The 21,835-nt window shown below is 37.2% G+C and overlaps 1 protein-coding gene across 1 annotated transcript; it reads left to right on the forward strand.

Moving 5' to 3' along the window:
* Positions 1-558: 558 nt before the first annotated feature.
* Positions 559-21,703, forward strand: ENO4 (enolase 4). The gene is given in 15 exon segments (XM_086752546.1): positions 559-729; positions 2,993-3,121; positions 4,367-4,557; positions 6,082-6,221; positions 8,313-8,482; positions 8,708-8,839; positions 10,043-10,108; positions 10,844-10,906; positions 12,875-13,042; positions 14,852-14,977; positions 17,321-17,516; positions 18,384-18,451; positions 19,015-19,132; positions 21,183-21,219; positions 21,221-21,703. Coding segments are annotated over 15 exon segments (1,908 nt in total). The 3' UTR covers positions 21,354-21,703.
* Positions 21,704-21,835: the final 132 nt, after the last annotated feature.

The following is a 21,835-nucleotide window of genomic DNA, read 5'->3' on the forward strand; positions in this document are numbered from 1 at the left end:
TTTTGTAGGAAATTGCAGACTAAAAATGATCATTTAGATTGTGAAACGTTTCTTTTTATTGAAAGTAAAGGGCTTTTAAACGCACAAGTAGAGTTATTGGGGCATTTTGCGGCGCTATCCTCACTAGACATTTCACAAACCATAATCTGTCTCTCTTTCAGGACGATAATCTTACACAATTTTGTTGTTCAGAGACTTTTAAAACTAAAGAGTACCTGCTTCGAGGCATTCTGACTCGGAAGACCATAACCAGCCTCTGAGAGAAGCGCCAACACCGCACAGCATTAAGAAAACCAAACCAAACCAAATCAAACCAGCTCCCGGCTCTCCAACCACGCCCGGCCCGGCAAGGGGCTGGATTAGCGGCTCCGTGGGCGGGAGCAAAGCCCCGTTTACCGAGAGGCCCGCGGGCCGGGCCGAGCCGGCAGCACCCCGAGGGGCCGGGATAGCGCTCGCGCCCACGGGCAGCGGCGGGAAGGCAGCGGGCGCGCGGCTCTCGCGAGAGCGCGGGCGGCCGCCGTCGCCTAGCAGCCGGCCGGCGGCTGCCGCAGCCCCGCGATGGAGGCCGGCGGGCAGCGGGAGCAGGAGCAGCAGCAGCAGCTGAGGAGGCTCCGGGGGCTGCGGATGGAGGCGGCGGAGTACTACCGAGCCCAGCGAATGCCGCAGCGGCTGGAGGAAGCGCTCAACGCCCTCTTCCCCCTGCGCCCCGCGGATCTCTACGGGGAGCTGGTAGCGCGGGGAGGGGAAGCAGCGCGCAGGCACCCGCCCCGGCTCCCCTCTGCGGGGCCGCTGTCCCCCGCGGGCTGAGCGGGGCCCGAGGGGGCTCTCCGAGGCACCCGTGGGTGCCCACCGTACCGGATCTTCCAGTGTCCCCCTCTCAGGGCGCTGGGCTCCGTGCTTGCCCTCAGGCGAGGGGAGTGCAGCCCCCCCGCCCCCCACAAGGGTTTGATGAACGATAGGTTGATGCAAGGAGTTTGACATCACTCTGATTGAAATTAAGCTTAAATAATTGCCTGCTAATTCAGGCAAGGTCTGCAATGATTTTATGTTTGTGACCAGTGGCACTTTGACGCTGGGCCAAATGCATTTCCGCAGCAGCAAGGCTTTGTGCTGCTTTGGTTGCTCATCTCAACACGAAACCCAAGTATGTTGCCTTGGGAGGGCGCAGATGGACCCCTGATAAAACTGCTGCTCAGCATGGTGGTGTCTCCGGCCAGTGGCAACAAGAGACTGGGTGCTATTCGCACTGCAGCTGCTCCTGAAAAGCAAATGGGCCTCAGGGGAAGTGTCAAGAGTCAGACCAATTTTATCTGTTCCCGGTTGGCAAAATACTGTAGACAGTTGTCCTCATGAAACACATCGATTCATAGTGATACTGAAATTTCCAGCACCACAATAGTGAGCAGCTCCTGAAAAAAATAATTTCTAGTGTGTTCTTTGATGTGAAACTGGCTGTGGAAATGAAACACTTTGTTATATCTTCTACCGTTTCCAATATCCAACTATTTTCTGTCACCAGTGGAAGGGACTAGAACTGGTAACAGCTATTCTTGCTCTGCTTGGTATTTGGTGTGTTCCTCTTCTATGTTTCTGTGTTTCCTAGTTTTCCCAAGTGGTAAGTCATGGTTTGGTGACCATATCCGATACCAGGCTAAAGAATAAAACTAGTAGGGAAGTATGTAGTAAACCTCAGGTAGAAACATCACTGTTCATTGAATATGGTCAAAGCCCCAAATATATTCTTCTAGTTGGATGATGGTAGTTCAATGGGCCCGGAAGTCTAGGTTTTCAGCTTTCTCACAGGCCTCAAGGCTTGCTAACCTAAAATCCCTGATCTTCCGTGGAGTGGTGACCCCTAGCCACATCAGTTGTCTTGTGTCCTGTTACTAGGTGCGGCATACTTCTAGCTCCTTAAAATTGTACCAGCCTTCTTACCTCAGGTTCTGTCCAACCAAAAAAAACCACTTCTAATTAGGAGAGTTCGGTCATTGTGCTAAATACCCTTATACCAAGTGTATTCCATAAGAGAGAAGTCTACAAAAGGAGCAGTTGTCATTGTTATTGAGGAGCTTGCTGACAAGCTTCTTCTCCTTCCAAATTAAATCTTCCGCGATGAAGATCTTTAATATTGCATCGGTTGAGTGTGAGACACATTAGCTACGGTACTTAGGTCTTTGATGAAGCAACCTTGAAACATTATTAGGTATCTAGGACATGACATTAAGTATTTTCTGAAAATACTTCTTGTTTTTCCCTGCCTACAGCACATACAAAATTTTATGCATAGCATTTCACATGAGAACTTTTTCTGAACCGGAGGATTTTGGTTAAAGATGGTTTCTAGTATTTTTTTTTTAGGGAAAAAAATACAGTATTGTTTCAAAGCTTAGTAGCTACTTGCTCATAGATAAATAAATGGAAGCATGCTACAGGAATTTTAATATAACATATGGTAGAGCTCTGTATAGATTTCTAACAGTTTTTCTTGTCCAAGATCTTTCTTCTCTCCTTATGAGAGAGAATAGATGTGTATTTTTTCAAGATCTTATCCAGAGCCAAAATCATTATTTTATAGCAGCTCACTACACAGAGGAGGTGGAGGCTATGTGAATTCTAATAGAAATGAGTTTCATGAGTAGCACAAGTAGCACGATGACCATTTTTGTTACTAAGTGTAAAGCCAAGTAAGCTTTGGACAAATGCCTGTTTTCTAGGAGGGTTAAGGAGATTTTGATACTCCTCACTAACTTTGCCAGGTAAAACACGTGTTCATCTAACGTGGATGTGGCTTTGGACTTCCATGCTTAGATATGAGTTGGATCTGTTCCCTGGACTCTCATTCTTAAGCAGATAATACAGAAGTAAATGTGCAGTGTAACAGAAATGTTTTGAATACTGCAAGGTATAAATGGATTTGCTCAATGATGGATTTGGAATAAAAATCTCTGCATAGAAGTTGACTTTTAATGAAGTTCTTTCTCTTTCATTTAAGGCTAACTACTTCTCTAAGTTTTCAAAAGCTCCAGTAATATGCAAATTAGTTGGAAGAAAAGTTCTTGATGGAGTTGGTCAGCCAACATTAGAAGTGGAAATATACTGTACAGTTAAAAACTATGAGAAGGTATGAGCTGCTTCTTCCCGTTTTATTTACTTTAATAAGACAATATCAGGGAGGGGCACTATTCTGCTCACATCCTAAGGAATATTTTATTTTCTGTCTTTAATGAAAGGATAAAAGGATCCCTGTGACTCAACAGTTGACTAAATAGTGTAACTTGGAAAAAAAACTGTCTTGAAAAGTTAGACAGCAGCAGGAACAGTCATTACTTTATTTTCCATGATTTAGACAGTACTTACCTTTATTTTAGGAGTGGGCTGTGGCAGTGCATCTTTGTATATTAATTTTTTGTCTGTCTTTATGCGTCATGTAGCTTTTCCGTAGACCCATATCTAGCCCTGTAAGTTCATTTTCCATTCACATTTTTGTTTGTTTGGTTTTTTTTTTCCCAGATCCTTATGTTTCTAATTCTATGTCAGTGTTTCAGAAGAACATAGTACACATGAGAAACACGGTATAGGTGAAGGCACATTTTTACACTGAGCTCACAGGCTGATGTGGGTGACAGTGAAGTCAAACATGCCCATCTAGAACCTGCAATGCAAAACTGGTGGTGCATTGCCACCTCTCCTCCAACCTGAAATATTCAAGATACTGTCTTTGCAACTGTAGCTGTTGTGGAGTAATTATGTATACTCTGCCTCAGTCAAACCATGGTTCAGTTAATTCTTGAATTAAATATAATTTCATTGATATTCACAGTATGTAAAGTTAATACTATTAATGTAGTCAACTCTGTGATATTTGTAAATAACGTCTTCATTAAGTGAATTTTCTTAAGAATCATTTATCCTTCAGCAGTATAGAAAGATGTGTTTAAATTATCTAAGTAAGACAAAAGGTAACTGATCATCAGGGATGGCATTAAGCGTGAATGCTGATGAGTCACGGTACAACAGGCTACCAACAACTGCAATAAAAGATGTCCTAACGACTGTATGGTCTTTAAAATAACTCCATTCTATTCTGATAACAAAATATATGTATAAAGCAGATCTGCCAGTAGGTTTTTGCCTAAGTAATTATAATTTAGGTCAAGAAACTTGAATAACATCTGTGATTACCAAAGTATAAGACTAGGAAGAAAGTGCTGGATGAAAAAGGATAAGTAAGTGGAGCAAACAGTAGATTTGGACATGGGTACTAGTAGAGTTGGTAAAGACATACACTTCTTATTCTTTCCAATGACATTTCCAAGTTAGAAATTAAATAGTGTTTTAAGCCTTTTTACTTTTTTTTTTTTTGCAGAAGATTTGTTCCACTGTAATGTCTTATCATTCTCAAATACCTGAAAATGCTTTACCTGAAACAACTGAAGCTGATGAGAAAGAAAGAAATGACTCTGTTAACACTGCTGTGGAATGGGTGAATGAATCACTGGACACAATGTTAAGAGACTTGAAGCCTACTGACCAGTGTATAGTTGATAAGATGCTTGGGTAGGTCTTGCATATTATGCAAATTATTGCATTTGAAATATACACCATTAATTTATATTGTAAATGAAAACTATATAGAATATTCAATGTTTTATAGGGGTTTTTTTATGTTTTTAGTATGTCATGTCTATCTCAGATACATTGCACTACATTATTTTCTGCTTTTTTCATAATTGTCATATGAAAATCATGTGGTTTTTAACAAAATTTCATATCTAGGATACAAACGTAAGGTTCTCTAAGAAAAAAAATGCCTCAACATGTTCATGAGTCAAAGGCTCCATTTAAGAAGCTCATTCAGAGCCAGTTCAATTCAGTGGGGATGTTTTTTCAGACTGCAACTCCACTTCTTCCGTTCATTGCACTGCAGAACAAAAGTGGTACAAAAGTCCCGGGTGTGTATCTTCTGCATTGAGGTAATCTGCAGCAAACTTATATATATATACAGTTTTCAGGTTCTGGTGGAGTCTTCTTTCTGAGGAGGCTACTCCAAAAAGCTTCTTACTTGGGGGAATTAGTTTCTTAATAACCATCTGTGTTTATTTTTTCATTCAAATATTTCTTCTTGGGAGCATCCCAAGGTAAAAAATGAATGGTCATATTTTTCCATTCAAAGAAATATGTCTGTTTTTTTATGAGAAAACAAAAGACATAAGGTAAAAGCATCACAGATGTATCTGAATTTATTTTTACAGTAACATTAGAGGAGCTACCTGGCAACATTACGGTTTTCTTCACCCTGGAAGCAGTAATATGGCCTGTCATCCTCTTCTGTAATTGGAAGTGTTTCTTTCAGCGACATCACTGAGGGAGGGGACGTCGCTTTGCTGTAGGGGTAGTGCTTGGGCTGCCTCACTTAACACAGGCTGTAGCAAACAGACCTAATTGCCTTCCGCGTGGATTAGCTTTGAGGAAACCTTGCTGAAGGGAATAAGTACTCAGTTGGAAAGAAATTCTTCCAGCTGAAGTGAGTCTAAATAAGATCTTAATGCATTGTTTACACTACTTTATGTATCTTACATACTCAGTTTGCCTGAATTGGGTGACTGTGACCTATGTATGCAGTTTCCACGCTGCATGTAATTGAAATTCAGCCACTTCTGAGCTGGCAACCACTTAGATAACCTGTGCACAGCTTACCTATTGGATTAGCAGCCTAGACCAAGCGGTTGCATGTCATGAAGTTGTGACAGAATACATTACTACCTGTGCAAAGCAAATTCCCCCTTCACACTAAGATTGTCTGCACAGAGCTCACTTTCAAACCAGTGTGATTTGAAAAACATGTGTTAAGGTTTGTATTACTTGTTTGTGCTCCTTTTTCTTTACCCAGGGCTGCAGATGACTACAAAAAAATTAAGTCGTTTATTAACTTCTTCAGCTTCGCACCATGAATTCATGGCAGAAACCCAAATAGATGCCCTCGGTCCATCTCTTAGCATGTTCTTTAGCCTATATCCTGTGTCTACTTGTCACATGTCTAACAATATTTTGAGTGACTAATCTTTATGCCTCTTCCCTTAGTGAATACTTTACCAAAAAGGTAGAAGAAAAAAAAGAAATTCAAAAGCCGGAAGAAGAAGAAGCAGAAGCTTCTCTTGCCCTTACTGCATGTTCTCCATCAACAACAGAACTACCTGGGAAAAAAAAAGCAGCAAAATCAGGTTTTAGTTGATTTGATTTTAATATTTTATGCAATATAGATGTCAATAAAGGTGCTAAAGTACTTTCTGAAGTGTTACCTGGACACTGTCTTATACTCAAAGGGTTTGGTTACTCTGTTCTAAATCTTCTTTCTGATTGTAGCAGTTTCTACTGCAGAAATGAAAAAGGGGAAAATCTTTTTTTATCATCATCCACATGCATTGGTTGAACAGAGTTGTTGCCTTTGTTTTACAGTTGGTTTAGACAGGAGGTTATTACTCTTCAGAGTGAGGAATAAGAACGGAGGTGGATGCAAATTAAGAATAAAAATGATAAGGAAAGAAAAGGAAATCACAGAACTGAACAGGAAAATGGAAATAGAATTAAGATAGAAGTTGAAAAGAACGGAAAGAAGGAGGAAGGGAAGTTTCTTCCTAACACTGAGTAAAGGAGGAAATAAGGTGAAAGCAAAAGCGAAAGAAAGAAGAGGATGAGATAGGAAAGATGGGCAGTGCAGAGTAAAGAGAAGTAAGCAAAGAATGCTACTAAAGGAAAAAATGGTGTGAGAGTAGAGAAACAGGATAAGTATACATGATCAAAAAAAAACCCAAACCAAAAACAAAGAGAAAAAGCACCATATGTTACCACCACTTTGTGTTACCCTCAGGAAAAAAAAAATGTTTGTCATCATTTATTGGAAGGGCATAAAATTTTGACAAATTATTATTTCCTTATCAGTTTAGTTTCAACTGTCATATACTATCAGTAAAACCTCCCAATTAATTTGTTAGATGCGTGAACAGTAAATTCACCTTTGACCTGAAATGCAACGTCTGCTGTTGTCAGGTGCATCCAGATATCATCATGTTGTGTTTATACTTTTAGTCAAGCTTCTGCTGATACATATATTACTTGTTTTCCCTATTTATGTTTTCTTAATATTTGATTGTGACATTGACTGCAATTTTATTGTTAGAATCAATACCTGATTCTTAGGAGCCAGTGATTATAGCTACTTGTTGTTACAGGAGTCCAGTAACAGATAGTGACTTCCAGCAGCAGGTACTTTCAGAGGTAGCATCTGTACTGTAATTCATGCAGGTTACAAAGCAGTGTAGTGGAAAGAATCTCTGCAAAACACTGCAGTTTATCAGAGTTGCTCAGTACTTGATTATTAGTGTCTATACGTGTAGCTCTTCGTTCTTGATGTAAGAGGTATAGAATGTCTGTATAGTATACAAATTATGTATAATCTAATCTGCATATCCAATTAAGGCACCGTTAACATTTTGTCCTAAAATATCAGTTGTATCCTGTAGTATTTATATTTTATTGAAATAAAAATTTTTAAAGCACTCCTATTGGGAACCCAAGTAGTTGGTCAGATTTACAAAAAAAGTCCCCAATGCATGTGAGTTTTGAGAATGAAACCACTTACTTTAGTTTCACATAGGTGCTTACTGTCCGTGTTCATGTAAGCACTGTAGGCAATAAATACGATAGTGGGAACTGCTGAGTTTCAAGCATTTTGACAAAAGTTACCCTACTGTATCTGAAAGGGAATTCACTTCTTTTGAAAATTTAACAAGACTATGCATGTGGAATGTTTAAAAGACCTGTTTTCTCATTGGAAAATCCAACTGTAATAGGCCTACATTTTTTTCACGCTGATTATTAGAAGAAATCAAGTACATATACTCCCAATCAGCTTATAATTAATCTTCCAAGTTGTTTATGCAAAAGATGAGCATAAGGAGGATGACAAAGCATATTGAAATCATGCTTATGAAAGGAACTTGAAAAATGAGATGACATTGGTGGATATAAACATAGATATGTAAAAATACAGATTTCAGTGGCTGAAAGATCTCTAAAATAAATGGATTTGAAATACATTTGACACCAGAGCGAGGACAGATACTTTGCTTACTCCTAACGTCATTTCATGCAGAGCGAATTACAAGATTAAGTTTTAAAAAAAGAACTGATTCTTTTGCAATACATTGGGTACATACTGAAATGACAGTATTGCGTTTACTCTTATAAATGTCATATATAAGCACATGTTTTAAATTCAAGAAAATACTTAGCTACTACTTTCTGTCTTGTAGGGAAGAAGGTGGCAGTTGCAGAGAGAATGATCCCACCTGCAGAGCCTGTTGAATCAGTGCTTTGTGGCAGCTTAGCCATTGGGGGAACATCACTGGCTATAGCTAAGGCTGGTGCCACTGTTAGCCAAATCCCCTTGTACTTACATATTGCACTGCTGAAACGTAATCAGGTACATGTGACTTTTGTCATTTTGTGTATTTTATCTCAATTATCACAATTATTCTAGAATTCTGAAGCCAGTAGTCCCTTGTGACAGAGTTAAATATACCTCGTAGAATACATCCTTACGACCATTGCCTGTAGCAGTCTTTGAACTCTTTGCCATCATTAAGATGTGTAAGAAATTATTCTAATTTTTAACATTTTTGTTTTCACATGGTACTCCCAATTACAGGATTCACCTAAAGAGATTACTCTACCACTCCCAATGGTTACTCTGTTGAACTGTGAAAAAACTTTACCTGCAAAACTGAAATCAGTGAAAGAAGTTATGCTTATACCACCAGTTCAGTTATCACTCAAACAGGTACTGTTTTATTTTCATTTCTAGAAATGTATTCTATAGACATAATATAAACTATATATGTAAATAAGTGTGTAGCTCTTTCAGTACAGCCCTTACATTTTTTGTTGGCTTCAAGACCAAAGTTTTAACAAATGTTAGCTCAGAATTCTAACACAAGGAACATTAAAAGAAGTAAATAGATGAAGATTTAAAAGAAGATACATGAAGATTTCAAGTTAAAAATGTGTGTGTTAGTAGAGAGGAAAAAATCAATGCATTGAAGAAGATGCAGGGGAATTGTTCTACACAACAAGAAGAGTTTTCAGTTTTGTTTAGAAAGTGATTTTACATTAGTAGATTATAAATAGTATCAGTTGATTGATAGAGTATACAAAACAACAAAACTCAACAAATTCACAGGAAAACATAAAATCTTTGGGAATAAATTGCTGTAAAAATGAAATTGTGAAGATAGGGAATACAAAGCAGAACAGTATCTATTCAAGGGGCAAGAGGGATGGATGAGACAGACTGGATCAACCTTCTTTTTTTTTGTTTAGCCATGTGTGTTGCATTAAAGATTTTACCTGCACAAGATGCCTACTATTGGGCTGTGATTTCTACTTTGTATGCTGGTAGCCTGAACAAATAGCTGAGCTTGATTCTCTATTTTTCCTTTTCCTTTAAGTTTTTAGAATTGTCACCAAGAGCTTTTAATAAGGTTGCTAATTCTGTACCTTTCAAAGACAGAATGCCTCCTAGTGCCCATGGGAGAGCAGCAAGCTGTTTGCTGCAGTGCAAAAAAACATAGTTATTTGTCCTGTGTCGGTGTCTTGTCAGCTGTGACTGACTTCTGCCCCTTCAGTATTCCTTACTGGCACAGTTTAAGAAAATCTGAAATGTGATTTACGAAGTTAGCATTAAACTTTGAGTCTTGTATTAAAAGCAATGGATTCATTTAATTGGAGTGTTCCTTCTGCGGAGGAAGAGGTGACTTTTCTTGCCATCCCATTCAGCAGCACAATCAAATGTTCCCACTCTTTATCATTGGACACGTGACTGCATTTTGTGGGTGGGGGTATTGTGTTAAGGAAGTCTATAATAGTTTTTTTTAAAAGACTTGATATTAATATCTGGATTTAGAATAAGTATTCTCTCCTGATTTAAGCTGATAAAATGATATAATTTATCTTTCTTTTGAAGATTACTGTTGTTTAATTTCAGGGCATAGAAAGAGTTCTGGATATTCACAAAGAAATGTTGAGACTGTTGGAGCCTCCAGGCAAGGTGGTACAATAAAAAAAAAGTGTAATAATAATGTGATGTACTTCATTTGATCTTTCTACTACTATTGTTTTTTAAGCTTAAACATGGAACATTTAGCCTGTTATCAGGTTTGGTCTTATGGCACAGAATAGAAGGTGTGTTTCTCTGACAGATTAATAAAACATTGGCCATCTGGTGATATTAAATTAACGATAGTAGAATAAAACATCTTTAAACTTTCTGTTTACCTGAAGAAGTACACTGCGAGTGAATGGCATCACAGTGAATATACAATATATGGTTCTTATCTCGCGAAGTCTCACACACACGCAACATGTCTAATTCAAGGCACTACTGCTGTAGTAGTATATCAGTCTCAGTATGTGCGTATGTTTTTTGCAAAGTGAAGTCATTTGGTTTCTCCAAGTGTAGAGTCTAGATTCTCATTTCTAAGATCCTCTGTATTTTTGATAGGCTGGGTGGGAATCTTTTGAAGGATAAATGGTCTTTGGGATGATGCCCACATAGAAATAAACATTTGAAATAGGTTACCACTACAAAATAAAACCAGATAGTTGCTGATAGTATTCAAGACAAAATCAAAGCTGTTTCCTTACTTAAGTATTTGCTGTCTCTTTAGATTAAAATTCTGTCAACTTTTTCTTTTTCTTTTTCTTTTTTTTTTTTAATTCTGAGGTCTCTCTGTCATTTTTGGACTTTTCCGTGAAATTGACTTCTTTCTTCCGTTGCTCCCAACAGCCCAATCCTCAACTAGCAGACGATAAGAAAGGCAAAGCACATAATACAGGGAAGAAAGCTCCGGTAAGAAAAGAGATTTTCGTTTTAAGCCTTCAGCAAGGTATTAACAACAGCAGGGAACCAAAGCATTCTTAAGAAAGTAAACATTAATCTCCATTAGCATTTCAGAGAGGTCAAGGAAAGACTTTTAAATACTCCAAATGCTCATATTTTACATAATAATTTGGATTTTTCTGACTATACCTTCCCTTCCTGTGGAACAAAACAGAAAAGGGAAATTCTTCTGGAATCTGGTCATTTTTCTCATATAGCAATTCTGGTAAATTATCCAAATGAGCATTCTGCAGGCCTGTAGCACCAGCAGAGAACATACCTTTTGATCATGTAGGCCATGAAACTATTACCTGTCAGACTTGCATATTGTGCTGTTTCCAACCTCTGGGAGCATAACTTCCCTCTTAGTCATGCTGCATTATGTTCCCAGTTGCTGTTTGAGGTTATAGATAATGGTAGATACACATCACAAGCTAAAGGGCAGCACACAATAGTGTGCAGGACATTATTTTATGTGACTCAAATGATCTTTTTTATTTTTAACTTCAAAACCTGTAGTTTATAGATGAGTTTTGCAAATAGTGGGATGGAAATGCTGTGCTGGTTTTGCTCTTCAGTCTGAGACAATTAAAATATTGTCAGGTAAGAATTTTTGATGTTGTGGAGTATACAAAAGAGAGGACGAATGGAAGTTTTCCTCTTTTTTTTTGTTGCTTAAACAACACAAAATTCATCATCATTAACAGCTGGCCAATGTTCTTCTGGTGGGTAATTTCCACATTCTTATCACAATATGTACCGCAGTCACAAGTTAAAATAATTCCTTAGAATATGTACAAGGAATGGATTAGATTCTTTGAAAAAAATTCTGTTTATTTAAAAGGAGAAAACTAAAGGAGATAGTAGTGGGACTGAATTTTAAACTAAGAGCACCATGTTAGTTTGAACTTTTTTGAGGGGGAAAACTAAAAAGGAGAAATGAAAAAGTAGGCAGTGAAGAAGTTGTTTAAGTTACAGAAGTAAAGACTAGACAGAAAAAAAAAGCATTTTTATAAAGATAAACAATGCTTTGAATAGAATGTAACAATGCACCCTGTATAGGTGCCTTGAAAATCACATGAAAATGCAGACTTAACCTCTATTTCGTGTTAAACGCAGGAAGACTGCAGCATTTCTTGCTGTCTGTTGCTGCAGCTGCTGCCTAGTGTTCCAAAAGCAACAAGTCAAATCTATTGTCTCTCCTTGCAGATTGCTACAAAATAATCTCATAACAATTTGTCCTGTGTTTTCTTCCTAGTTTTTTATGTGAAGGAACATTCATATGCCCTCTGTATCTAGGCCTCTATTCTGTCCGTGGTAGATAGTTCTCTAACTCTTGTCAAAACCAATGGCTTCCAATTGACTTCTCCAGTCTAACTCAGAATTATATCCTGCTGCTTTCTGGGCAATTTAGTATAATTCTTTATAATCCAAATCTCACATACTTAAAATTTAAAGATCAAAGTTTGAAAAAACCTACAAAAAACCTGACAACAGAAGGACGTGTGAAATATTTCCTCAATACAATGCTGCTTGTCCAGGAACACTGGTCCTGAGGCAGATGACTCCATGCAGCTGTGGCAGAGGAACATACCCATCTATGAAATTTGTTCCTTCTAGAAGTCTTGGAAGATTCTAGTGTTCCTTGACCACTCCATAGAGGCAATATCAAAATTGTAGTTGAGTATAAAGCACTAAAAGCTATTTGAAAGTGGAGAATATGTTTTTGTGGCAAGGGGATTGCCCGCAGCACTGGAAACTTCTACATGGCAGATCAGGTTGCTCAGAGCCCCATCCAACCTGGCCTTAATTTCTGAGAACAGGTTTATATTTTGATGACTAAATGCAGACTGAAATGACAGTGAAAATATATTTCTATATGTAAGTATTATATATACATGTGTGTAAATAAAGTTATTATTTTTCTTTTACTTTCAGCCACGGCCCTTAAAAAGAATATCAAACTTAGGTTGCCTAATAACAGGATGCGATAATCTAGAACAACCGCTACTCCTAATGCAAACAGCTTGCAACAATATTGGTCTGGAGCTAGGAACAGATATGTATTTAGCAATAAATTGTGCAGCTCATGAATTAATGGATTATGTAAGTTATTTTCAATATCTATTTTTTTGATTTTTAAAAGTAATGTAGTTATTTGTTGACATTATTTATTATTATATTGCAAACTCACCTAGAAGCTTCTAACTTTATATTTTTAAGGTAGCAATCAAGCAAACCCAAAGAATAGTTTCTGCTTTTATAAATTATCGTTGAATCAGTCCTACAAGTGTAGCAGATATGTTATTGGATTGTGAGTGCAAAGGAACAAGACATGCAGACATCCTTCTGGTAGCCTGTTGCAGTGGGAGCAGTGAGAATGCACATATTTCTCCTCTGCAGCTGTACCAGCGTACTGGTGGTGCACCTTGCATGGGATAAGGCTCACTGGACCCATTACAGCTTGTGTCCTGCCTACAGGAATCTCTGTTCGTTTCATGATTTAACTTTAATCATTCAAATGGTATAAGCCTGCCCGCATCAGACAGGTTTACTTCTTTTCTCTGTTTATTTATTTAATAAGATTTTTCAGATCATTCTGTGTCAAATTCAGTGAACTGTTTTAATGAGTAAACACCTGCTACATGCTATATTTAACAAACCAGCTTCGTTTCACATTACATCTCAGACGATTTTGAATTAAACTGTTAAGTGGCAAATCCTGGTAGTTTTTTTTTTTTCCATTTCACTACTAAGTATAAGTGAAATAATTATCTTCTATCCACCTTGCTTCAAGGATGAAGAACAAGAAATTACTTGCAGAAGTATACTTCTGTAATTCCTTCACACCACTAGATGCTTATTTCTCCATTTTATTACACTACATCTGTTGTTTTCTTCAAACTACCTTGACCTTTCTGTGTATTTTTACTATGCGTGTATACCCACTAATATTAATCTCATTGTGTACCAACATTCATTTGTTTTGGGTTTTTTTCAAGATTTCTATTTGACAAAGTTTATTTATCTCCAGCTGAAGTCTTAAAGTTCTTGCCCCTTGTTCCAAGACCAATCAGGTTTCTTTTTAAGCAGAAAAAAAGAAACTTCTTTTCCATTTAATATCTCATAAAATTTTGTGGGTTTGGGTGTGCTGTAGTGACAATCTTTACATTATTAGTATCTTTTGCGAAAGCACTTGCTTTCCTGAGAACTTGTGATATTTGTATCCTATACCAGAATGAGCAAAATCTCAATCAATGAATTATCAGTAATTCTGTAACTTTCTGTTACTGAACTGCTAAAGTCCCTAAAGCAGTGGGTATTCTGGCACAGTTTGACAGTGTGCTTTTAGTAATCCTCATACGCCGCGGTTTGTGTTTCCTATAATGTGACTAGTTTTAAACTAGTCCTTTTTTTTGAAAGGGGAAGGAGGCAAGGTAAGACACTGTCTTTGTTTTGAGCACTGATGGTGCACTCTTTTTCCCTAGCAATGTTTTCTTTGTGAAAATGAAGACCAAAAAAAATCACTTTTTTTTTTGAAAGTGAAAAGTGAGATTTTTCATGCAAGATTTAATTAAAATGTCAAATATTGCTGACTTTATCACAAAGTAGTGTGAAACTGGCAGTGTTGCCTAGAAAATACTGAAACAGATCTCCCTTGTTTTGGGAGTGACATCTTTCAGAGACTGGCATGAGCCCACTGGAACCCACTGTTACTTTAGGCAGAGTTTTCTATAACAATATGCTGACCCCTTAGACGTAAAGTAGACAAGCAAATGTGTGCTTAGTGAAGAACAGGTAATCCACTGCTTTAATAGAGATACTAGTGTCACAATATCTGTATGCTTATGTTAGTGCTCTGGTTTTTAAAATATTAGCTTCCTTCTCTTTTATGCTTTTTGCTTCACTTTCTAGGATAAAGGAAAATACGAAATACTGACTGGAATGTTCAAAAGTCCCGATGAAATGGTTGACATGTATGTGGAACTGATTAATAAATTTCCTTTTATTATTGCATTAATAGATCCCTTAAGAAAAGAGGTAAGATACCACAGTGCAGTCCTTGAAAAAATTATAATACTGTTAAATGGCATATCAATGAACTTTTCACATTTTTACAAAACATATAAAATACAAAGCTTCTGTTTTCAGAGTCTTTAGGCACAAAATTATCACTATAAAAATGTATGTAACAATTCATTTGCATATCTGTAATTGATAAGAACTTTAATATTTTCTATACTTTTGACATAATTCCTGACAGAAAATAACTGTTGCATGAACAGAATATGGTCAGTAGAAATATTTTAAAGAATTACAAGAAAATGCTTTTTTTTTTTCTGATTCTGCTTGCTAAGCCACTGCAATTTTTATTACATTTCCCTTTTTAAGTAAACAAATAATTCAAATTGTAAAATCAAATTATAAAATTCAAGTGATATATAAATGATATTATATTATATGGGAGAAGCTAAAAATTTGGACGTAGTTTTATATTCCTTAGAATAACTAAAAAAAAATTATTGCTGCGTTCTTTATAATTGAGATTTATACCCAAAGCCAGAACAAACAAACCTGTCACTGGCAGCGTTGCTCGGCAGAATTTTTAAAGTGGTAGTAAGATACCAAGTATTTACCACTGTGATCAAAGACAGAAGAGTTAATTTACTGTGGCAATTAGATTACAGCAATAAAATAGAAGACTATTAAGCATGTTATCAAGTTGTAGATGGATGAAAGAAACAGATTGCATAACCTTAAATATTTGCATTTATACATAGGATTGTTTCCATGTATTACCAAAAAGAACTTAGTTGTAGCAGAACCTACAATTGTAGACCTAGATTCTGCAATTGAAAAACTTAACTAAAATTTGCTCTTGCTGTTGGATAGCACACTTTATCTTCTTTAAAATAAAATATGGAGTTTGTTTTCATGAACAAAACATGAAGACTGTGATTGAAGCGGGAAGCAAAGTGATATTGTTTTTGCGAATCTGCCCAGTGCCTGAATCAATAATTCTAAAACAAGTGAATGGAAAAATTAATCTGATTTTGTTCTTAACTGGAACATATTTTTATTTTGTTCATTTTGAATATTTATGTTTACTGTTACCTCACTGTAGTTAGCCTTGTCTCCCTGCACTATTTCAGTCTGAATCTCTGAATTACCCATGTTCCGAAATACCAGATTATTCCCCACTCCTGCCAGGGCTGTAAACTTAAGAATTCTTTTGAAGAAACATATTTGCAATAAGAAAATCTGCAGGAGTATTACAACAGCTAGTGAAGTACAGTTTGAAATAGAATACTGGTAAGGGAAATGCCTCTCCTCCTCCTCCCCCCTCACAAATCTACAAAGTTTACCCGTGCCATGTTTTTGCCACAGATAATCAGGTCCCTGATGATTAGCTCTGGTACCAATTCAACAATTCATTGCCAGACAGCAGACCACTTTAGTGCTTAAGTTTAAGCATTTCTTCAGGTGTCAAAAATTTCATTTTCACTTACATGTGGGCTTGAAATCCTTAAAGGAATGGGCTCTTATACAGATTGCAACTATATAGGTAGGAAAGTCTGTCTGATCCACAGATCAAGAATTATTACTGGCAGTATGATTAACTAGAAAAGTAATGCTTTTAATGTGAGAACTTTGTATTCTGTGGATACAAAGAAAGCAAATTAATTTATAAATTTCTTATTTCAAATTATTTATATATCCTTATCCTTTCTTTATTCTTAAATCTCAGTACCATGCGGACAGTGCATTAAAATAAAGAAACAAAGACCCCCCAAAAATGGAGGTTTGCTGGAAAGCAAGCATTGTATTCTGCTGTTCCCTGTGGGTCAGACTTACAGTTCTGATCATCCTGTCTTGATACATGTTATTGAGGATATGAATGGTTCCTGTTTCATTATTTTATATTAAAGCAAATATTGTGACATTTAAAAGAATAAGTCCTCTGAATAAAACAATAGAAAATAATTTCATATTCCATTAAAAATTAATAAACCTCAGGAAGGAAATCAAAATTGCAAACTCCTACAGTTAATTTAATTTGAAATATTTAAAACTATACTTGTGTGCAACTAGCTTTGATTAGTTCCAGATTAGAATTTATGTTTTCTAATAAAGTCTTCAAATCCAAGGAAAATTCCAGTGGTATGTTTTTCTTAGGTAGACAGATTTGAAACACAGTGTAAAATATAATATGTTCATGTGAAGGGTATCTTTAGGATTAAAACAAATTTTTTAAAATTTATTTTATTTTACGTTATTGTATTGTATTGTATTGTATTGCATTTTTATTTTTACCTCATCAGTTACGGTTTTCATTCAGTTTAGTTTTTTAAACTCTGGTTATTTACTTGCTTGTTTATGCAGGACAGAAAACAATGGAGTAACATATGTTGTGCTCTTGGTTCCAAATGTTACCTGATTGCTGAAGATGCTGCCATGTATATTTCCAAACTTAAAATTGACCAAAACATAAACATACCGACTTGCAGTGGTGTTGTCCTAAAATATATTCACCAAACCAGGGTATCAGACCTCATAGAACTTACTGGACTTCTAGATGGTGAGTAGAGAGGGAAAAGGTTGACTTTCAAACCCTACAATCAATAAATAGTGTTGCCACACCTGTAAATATTATATGTTTTTATTTAATTATTGCCACTTCTAATTTAGAAAGCACTTGAATGCCTTGAATGTGGGTGCCTTTTGACACTGCAGCTCAGTGTCATACAGTTAGATATCAGAATTAACATTTTAAAAAGATGCAGTTGAGTAATCTGAATTTTGGCTAGTACTAGTATTAACAGGAAATTCAAGCAAGTCCAAAATGTTTAAAATTGCAGTTTACATAGATTATTGATTACATATTATTGAGGCTTTGTGGTTACAGTACTAAGAACTGCAGTTTCATATGTAAGATTTCTCTTTATATCAGTTTTTCTGTATTAATTTTTATACCCAGGAAATAGATGGACAAATTTAATATCTCTAAGTTCCTTCCTTACTCCTTTAAAAAGCCCAGAATCACCATATCAAAGGGAGTAAACAGCAACTTAAAGAGTTTATTCAGTCATGATGGTAAACTCCTTTTTATAGGGAAGAAAAATCTTTAGTGTAGTAAGGAGCACATTTAAAATAAATAAAACAGCCTCCTAGTCTGTGGAATACATTACCAGTCAGATCCATGAGAGACAGAAATTAGGATAGGGTGTTAGATGTTCCCTTAACCGTGCTGAAAATAAAACATAATGTTAATGTCACAAGCTAATACAGTTTACATCTTTACACGATGGGTTTCATTGGTTTTACTCCTGTTTGTATTTAAGCTTAGATAACCCAAAGGCAAAAAAGGATGAAAAGTCCAAACAATTTCTGTGTCAAATATATAAAATATACACTAATGAAGGTTTTACACGCCCGTTATATATAGGTCAAAGACGTATTACCATATTAGGAAGTCCAGATGGAGAATCTTCTGATGATAGCCTTGTGGATCTGGTAAGTATTGAAAGCTGTTCAATTGCAGAATTGCCAAAACACTGCTTTTAACATGAACTGGTTTTTTTTTTAAGGAGAAAGCCTTTTTCTGCTTGAGAAAGAAACAACATTTTACAAAATGGGCTTTTTCTAGAGAGTTGCTTTTTTCCCCCACAGAGAGTTAATCTTTGAGTGTAAAGAGAACACACAGGAAATTTGCCAGAGCAGGGAGTGTATTCAAAAGTCTGTACGATCTGTTCAGTTGCATTAGTTTATAAACAAAAGTGAATTACTTAAAACATTTCTGAGTAGTAGTAATATTTTAGACAAAAATTCTTAACACCAATATATTTAGTCTTTTTATATTAAAGCTACATTTGCAAATAAAATTTCATTTCATACGCCAGTGAAAATTATTGTTTGCATCCGACAAATCTTTCACTAAGGGATTGTATTTCTATTTAAAGGAGGGGTTTTATCTGTAGAAACATAAGAGTGTAAAATTAGGATACGAGATTTAATAATTAAGAATGACTTCACTTCCCAAACCGTGTAGTTTTAAAATACGCACTTTCTCTTTCAAGGCTGTCGGACTGGGTGCCAGGTTTATCAAGTTGGGAGGTCTTTTCCGCGGAGAAAGGGTGACCAAATACAACCGCCTTCTTGCTATAGAGGAAGAACTGGCCAAGAATAGAACGCTACGTATGAGCTTCTTTCTTACTTTGTTTTCAGCTTGCAATGAATACAAGAACAAAGATTGGAGGGAGAATGATTGAAACTGCACCACAGGAGGGAAGCGAAATCAAAAGACTATAAATAAGCGCTGACAAAAAAAACCTAGGATAGCACTTGCCACAATGTATATTGTTGTCCTAATGGATTATCTGTTTACTGAATGTTAAAATAGACCCCTTCTTGAGGAGTAGCCTACATTAAGCTTTTTTTCCAGAATTAATTGGTTGGAGTCTTGAAGCCCACAGTGCAAAAGGAACAAAACAAAACCCATGCATATAACATGCCGAAAAGCTGCCAAAATGGAATTTTAGGCCAAATACCCCACCTCCCTCAAGCCCCTAAACATGTATTGCTAACAAAACTTCATTTCACAACCCCCTTTTGTGTGTTACTTTTCCAGCAAAATGTGTTTGGAAAGCTACAATTGCTTGGCTAAGCACTAAATAAAACCCAAGAAAACCCTGAAGTTGACTATGCACATTCAGCCTTAGCCACTTGTATGCATCTGCCTGCATTTCAAGATCTGCATCTTTTTTTTACTCTATACTCTGCACTGTTAAATGCTTAACAGTTCATTAGAACCGTTTCTCACTTGCTCAGGTATCAATCAAGACAGAATAAAGGCATACAGTCTGAAGGGGAGGCAGAGAGACAAGGAGAGGAAGAAAGGAAGGAAGGGGTTTGCAAGAATTTATTATGTCTAAGAAAAATGAAGGAGAATGAAGTCATTTTACCCTCTCTAGTAATTTTCAATCTTCTATACATAGGATAGCAGCACTTGACATGCACAGCATCGAACAAAGTTTTTATTTAAAAAAAAAAATTATGTAAAGTATTTGAGTTTTTGAAATCTCCCCCTTGGTCATATATAATAATTGTAAAAAATGGAGACAGAAATTCTTTTTTGCTAAGACAGTAGTTTCACAGAATGTATTTTTCAAAAACAAAAGAGAGAATTATGAAGAGCTATGAGCTTTAACTGCCTCAACAGTATTAATATATTCCCTATTCAAATGGTATAGGCTAAACAAAGAGCTCGAGTTTGACAAATATTTAAACCTATATCCCATAAAATGAAATAACAACAATTCCCGAAGCTGTTAATCGTTTGGCAGAAATAAAATCCAATAACTAAATCAACAGCAGGGAAATATTGAGGTGGCACGTCTGAGCTGCATACCAAACTCTTCATTTGGCTGGGCTGTGAGCTCTGAAATACTCTGGAGAGCTGAGTAGAGGACTGCCAGTGGCTCATGGATGGGCGGTGACACTGACCCATCGGGGGTCCCCCCCCGGAGCGACTGAACGGGGCACGCAGCTGGGCCCTGGAGCCCCGTGACACCCGGCGCCCTCAGCTCTCCTGCTGCCTTGCCCTCGCGCGCCACGAGTCATTTGGGTTGCGCAGGCGGCTTTGCCGATGCCGTGTTTCAGCCACCGGATTCACCCAGAAGGTGCGTGTGAACTGCTGCAAGCTCAGTCAGACTGGCCATCCCGTTACTGAAAAATAACATACATAGCTGAGCCGTATGCAGTGATGGGGTGGGCACTGTGGATGTGGCAAAACAGGGAATTAGGTGGGGAGGTGAGGGAAGGAGGAGTGTCACAGAACTGGGAAAAACAGCAGTGAGAAGAGAGGTGAAGTGTTAGTTCCAGGAGCAAGATCCGAACATGGGCTTACCTAAACTTGTTAAAGGCTGGGGTAGAGAAGAGGCACAGTCAGCTGATGGGAACCTTTGCAAGAGCACCAGAGCAGAGGAAGATGGGTGTTCACAAAAAGCACAGCAAGGCGAGATGATTAGTGAAGAAGGGAATGCAACAAATATCCCAGCTCAAGCTGCTGTGCACCTAATCCTGTAATTGAAGTGCTGGGCTGTTCCTCAGGACCAGACTTTTAAAAGTGTTCAGAGACCCTTGTAAGCATCACGTGGCATTTTAAAAAAATCTGACTGCATCAGAGAACAATACAAGAAACCAGATTCCAGCAAACATGAGTTTCTTTTTTTCTTTTCTCTTTCAGGTGAAGCAAATCTCGGATTTATTGCTTTTGCTGAAGAATCAGCCAGAGAAACAACTTCCTGATGTACTTCCTTCTACACAACTGGATTTGTTGCCTCCACAGCTCTCTCAGCCAGCCCCGCAGGTTCACAGCCTGCCTGCTCAGCTCCCAGAGAACAGCACACTGACCTAGGTTGTCAACATTAACTTTAAATTTCTAATAAAAAAAACCAAACCCCACAACTTCTGCTAAGAAACTCATATATTAAATATTGCTTAATTCATTTATTTTCAAGCACTTTAGCTAAATGTTTTTAAAAGCACTGAGATACTAGCTTCTCTCTTCCCAGGAGACCATTGCTTTCAGTGGAAACCAAGTTAACTGAGCAGTGGCTATAGTTTGAAAATGCCACAAAATTCCGTGCTGTATTTACAAACTGACAAAACAAATACCTCTGTGTTAAGTCTAAAACGAAATGTTTGTTTTGGGAAAGTCAAAATCTCTCTCCATACAAAAAGCATGCTAGTGACAAACAGTAAAAAAAAACACAAACAAACCAACATTTTACAAAAAACAAAGGCCTTGACTGTTATGCTGCTCCATCCCCCCACACACCCTCAATGCTGCTCTTAGATCTAGCCTACAAGGGAAATTTTGCTCCAGTTCTAGCTAGC

The sequence above is a fragment of the Chlamydotis macqueenii genome, chromosome 7 (assembly GCF_036417535.1).
Source record: "Chlamydotis macqueenii isolate bChlMac1 chromosome 7, bChlMac1.mat, whole genome shotgun sequence".
Classification (NCBI taxonomy): domain Eukaryota; kingdom Metazoa; phylum Chordata; class Aves; order Otidiformes; family Otididae; genus Chlamydotis; species Chlamydotis macqueenii.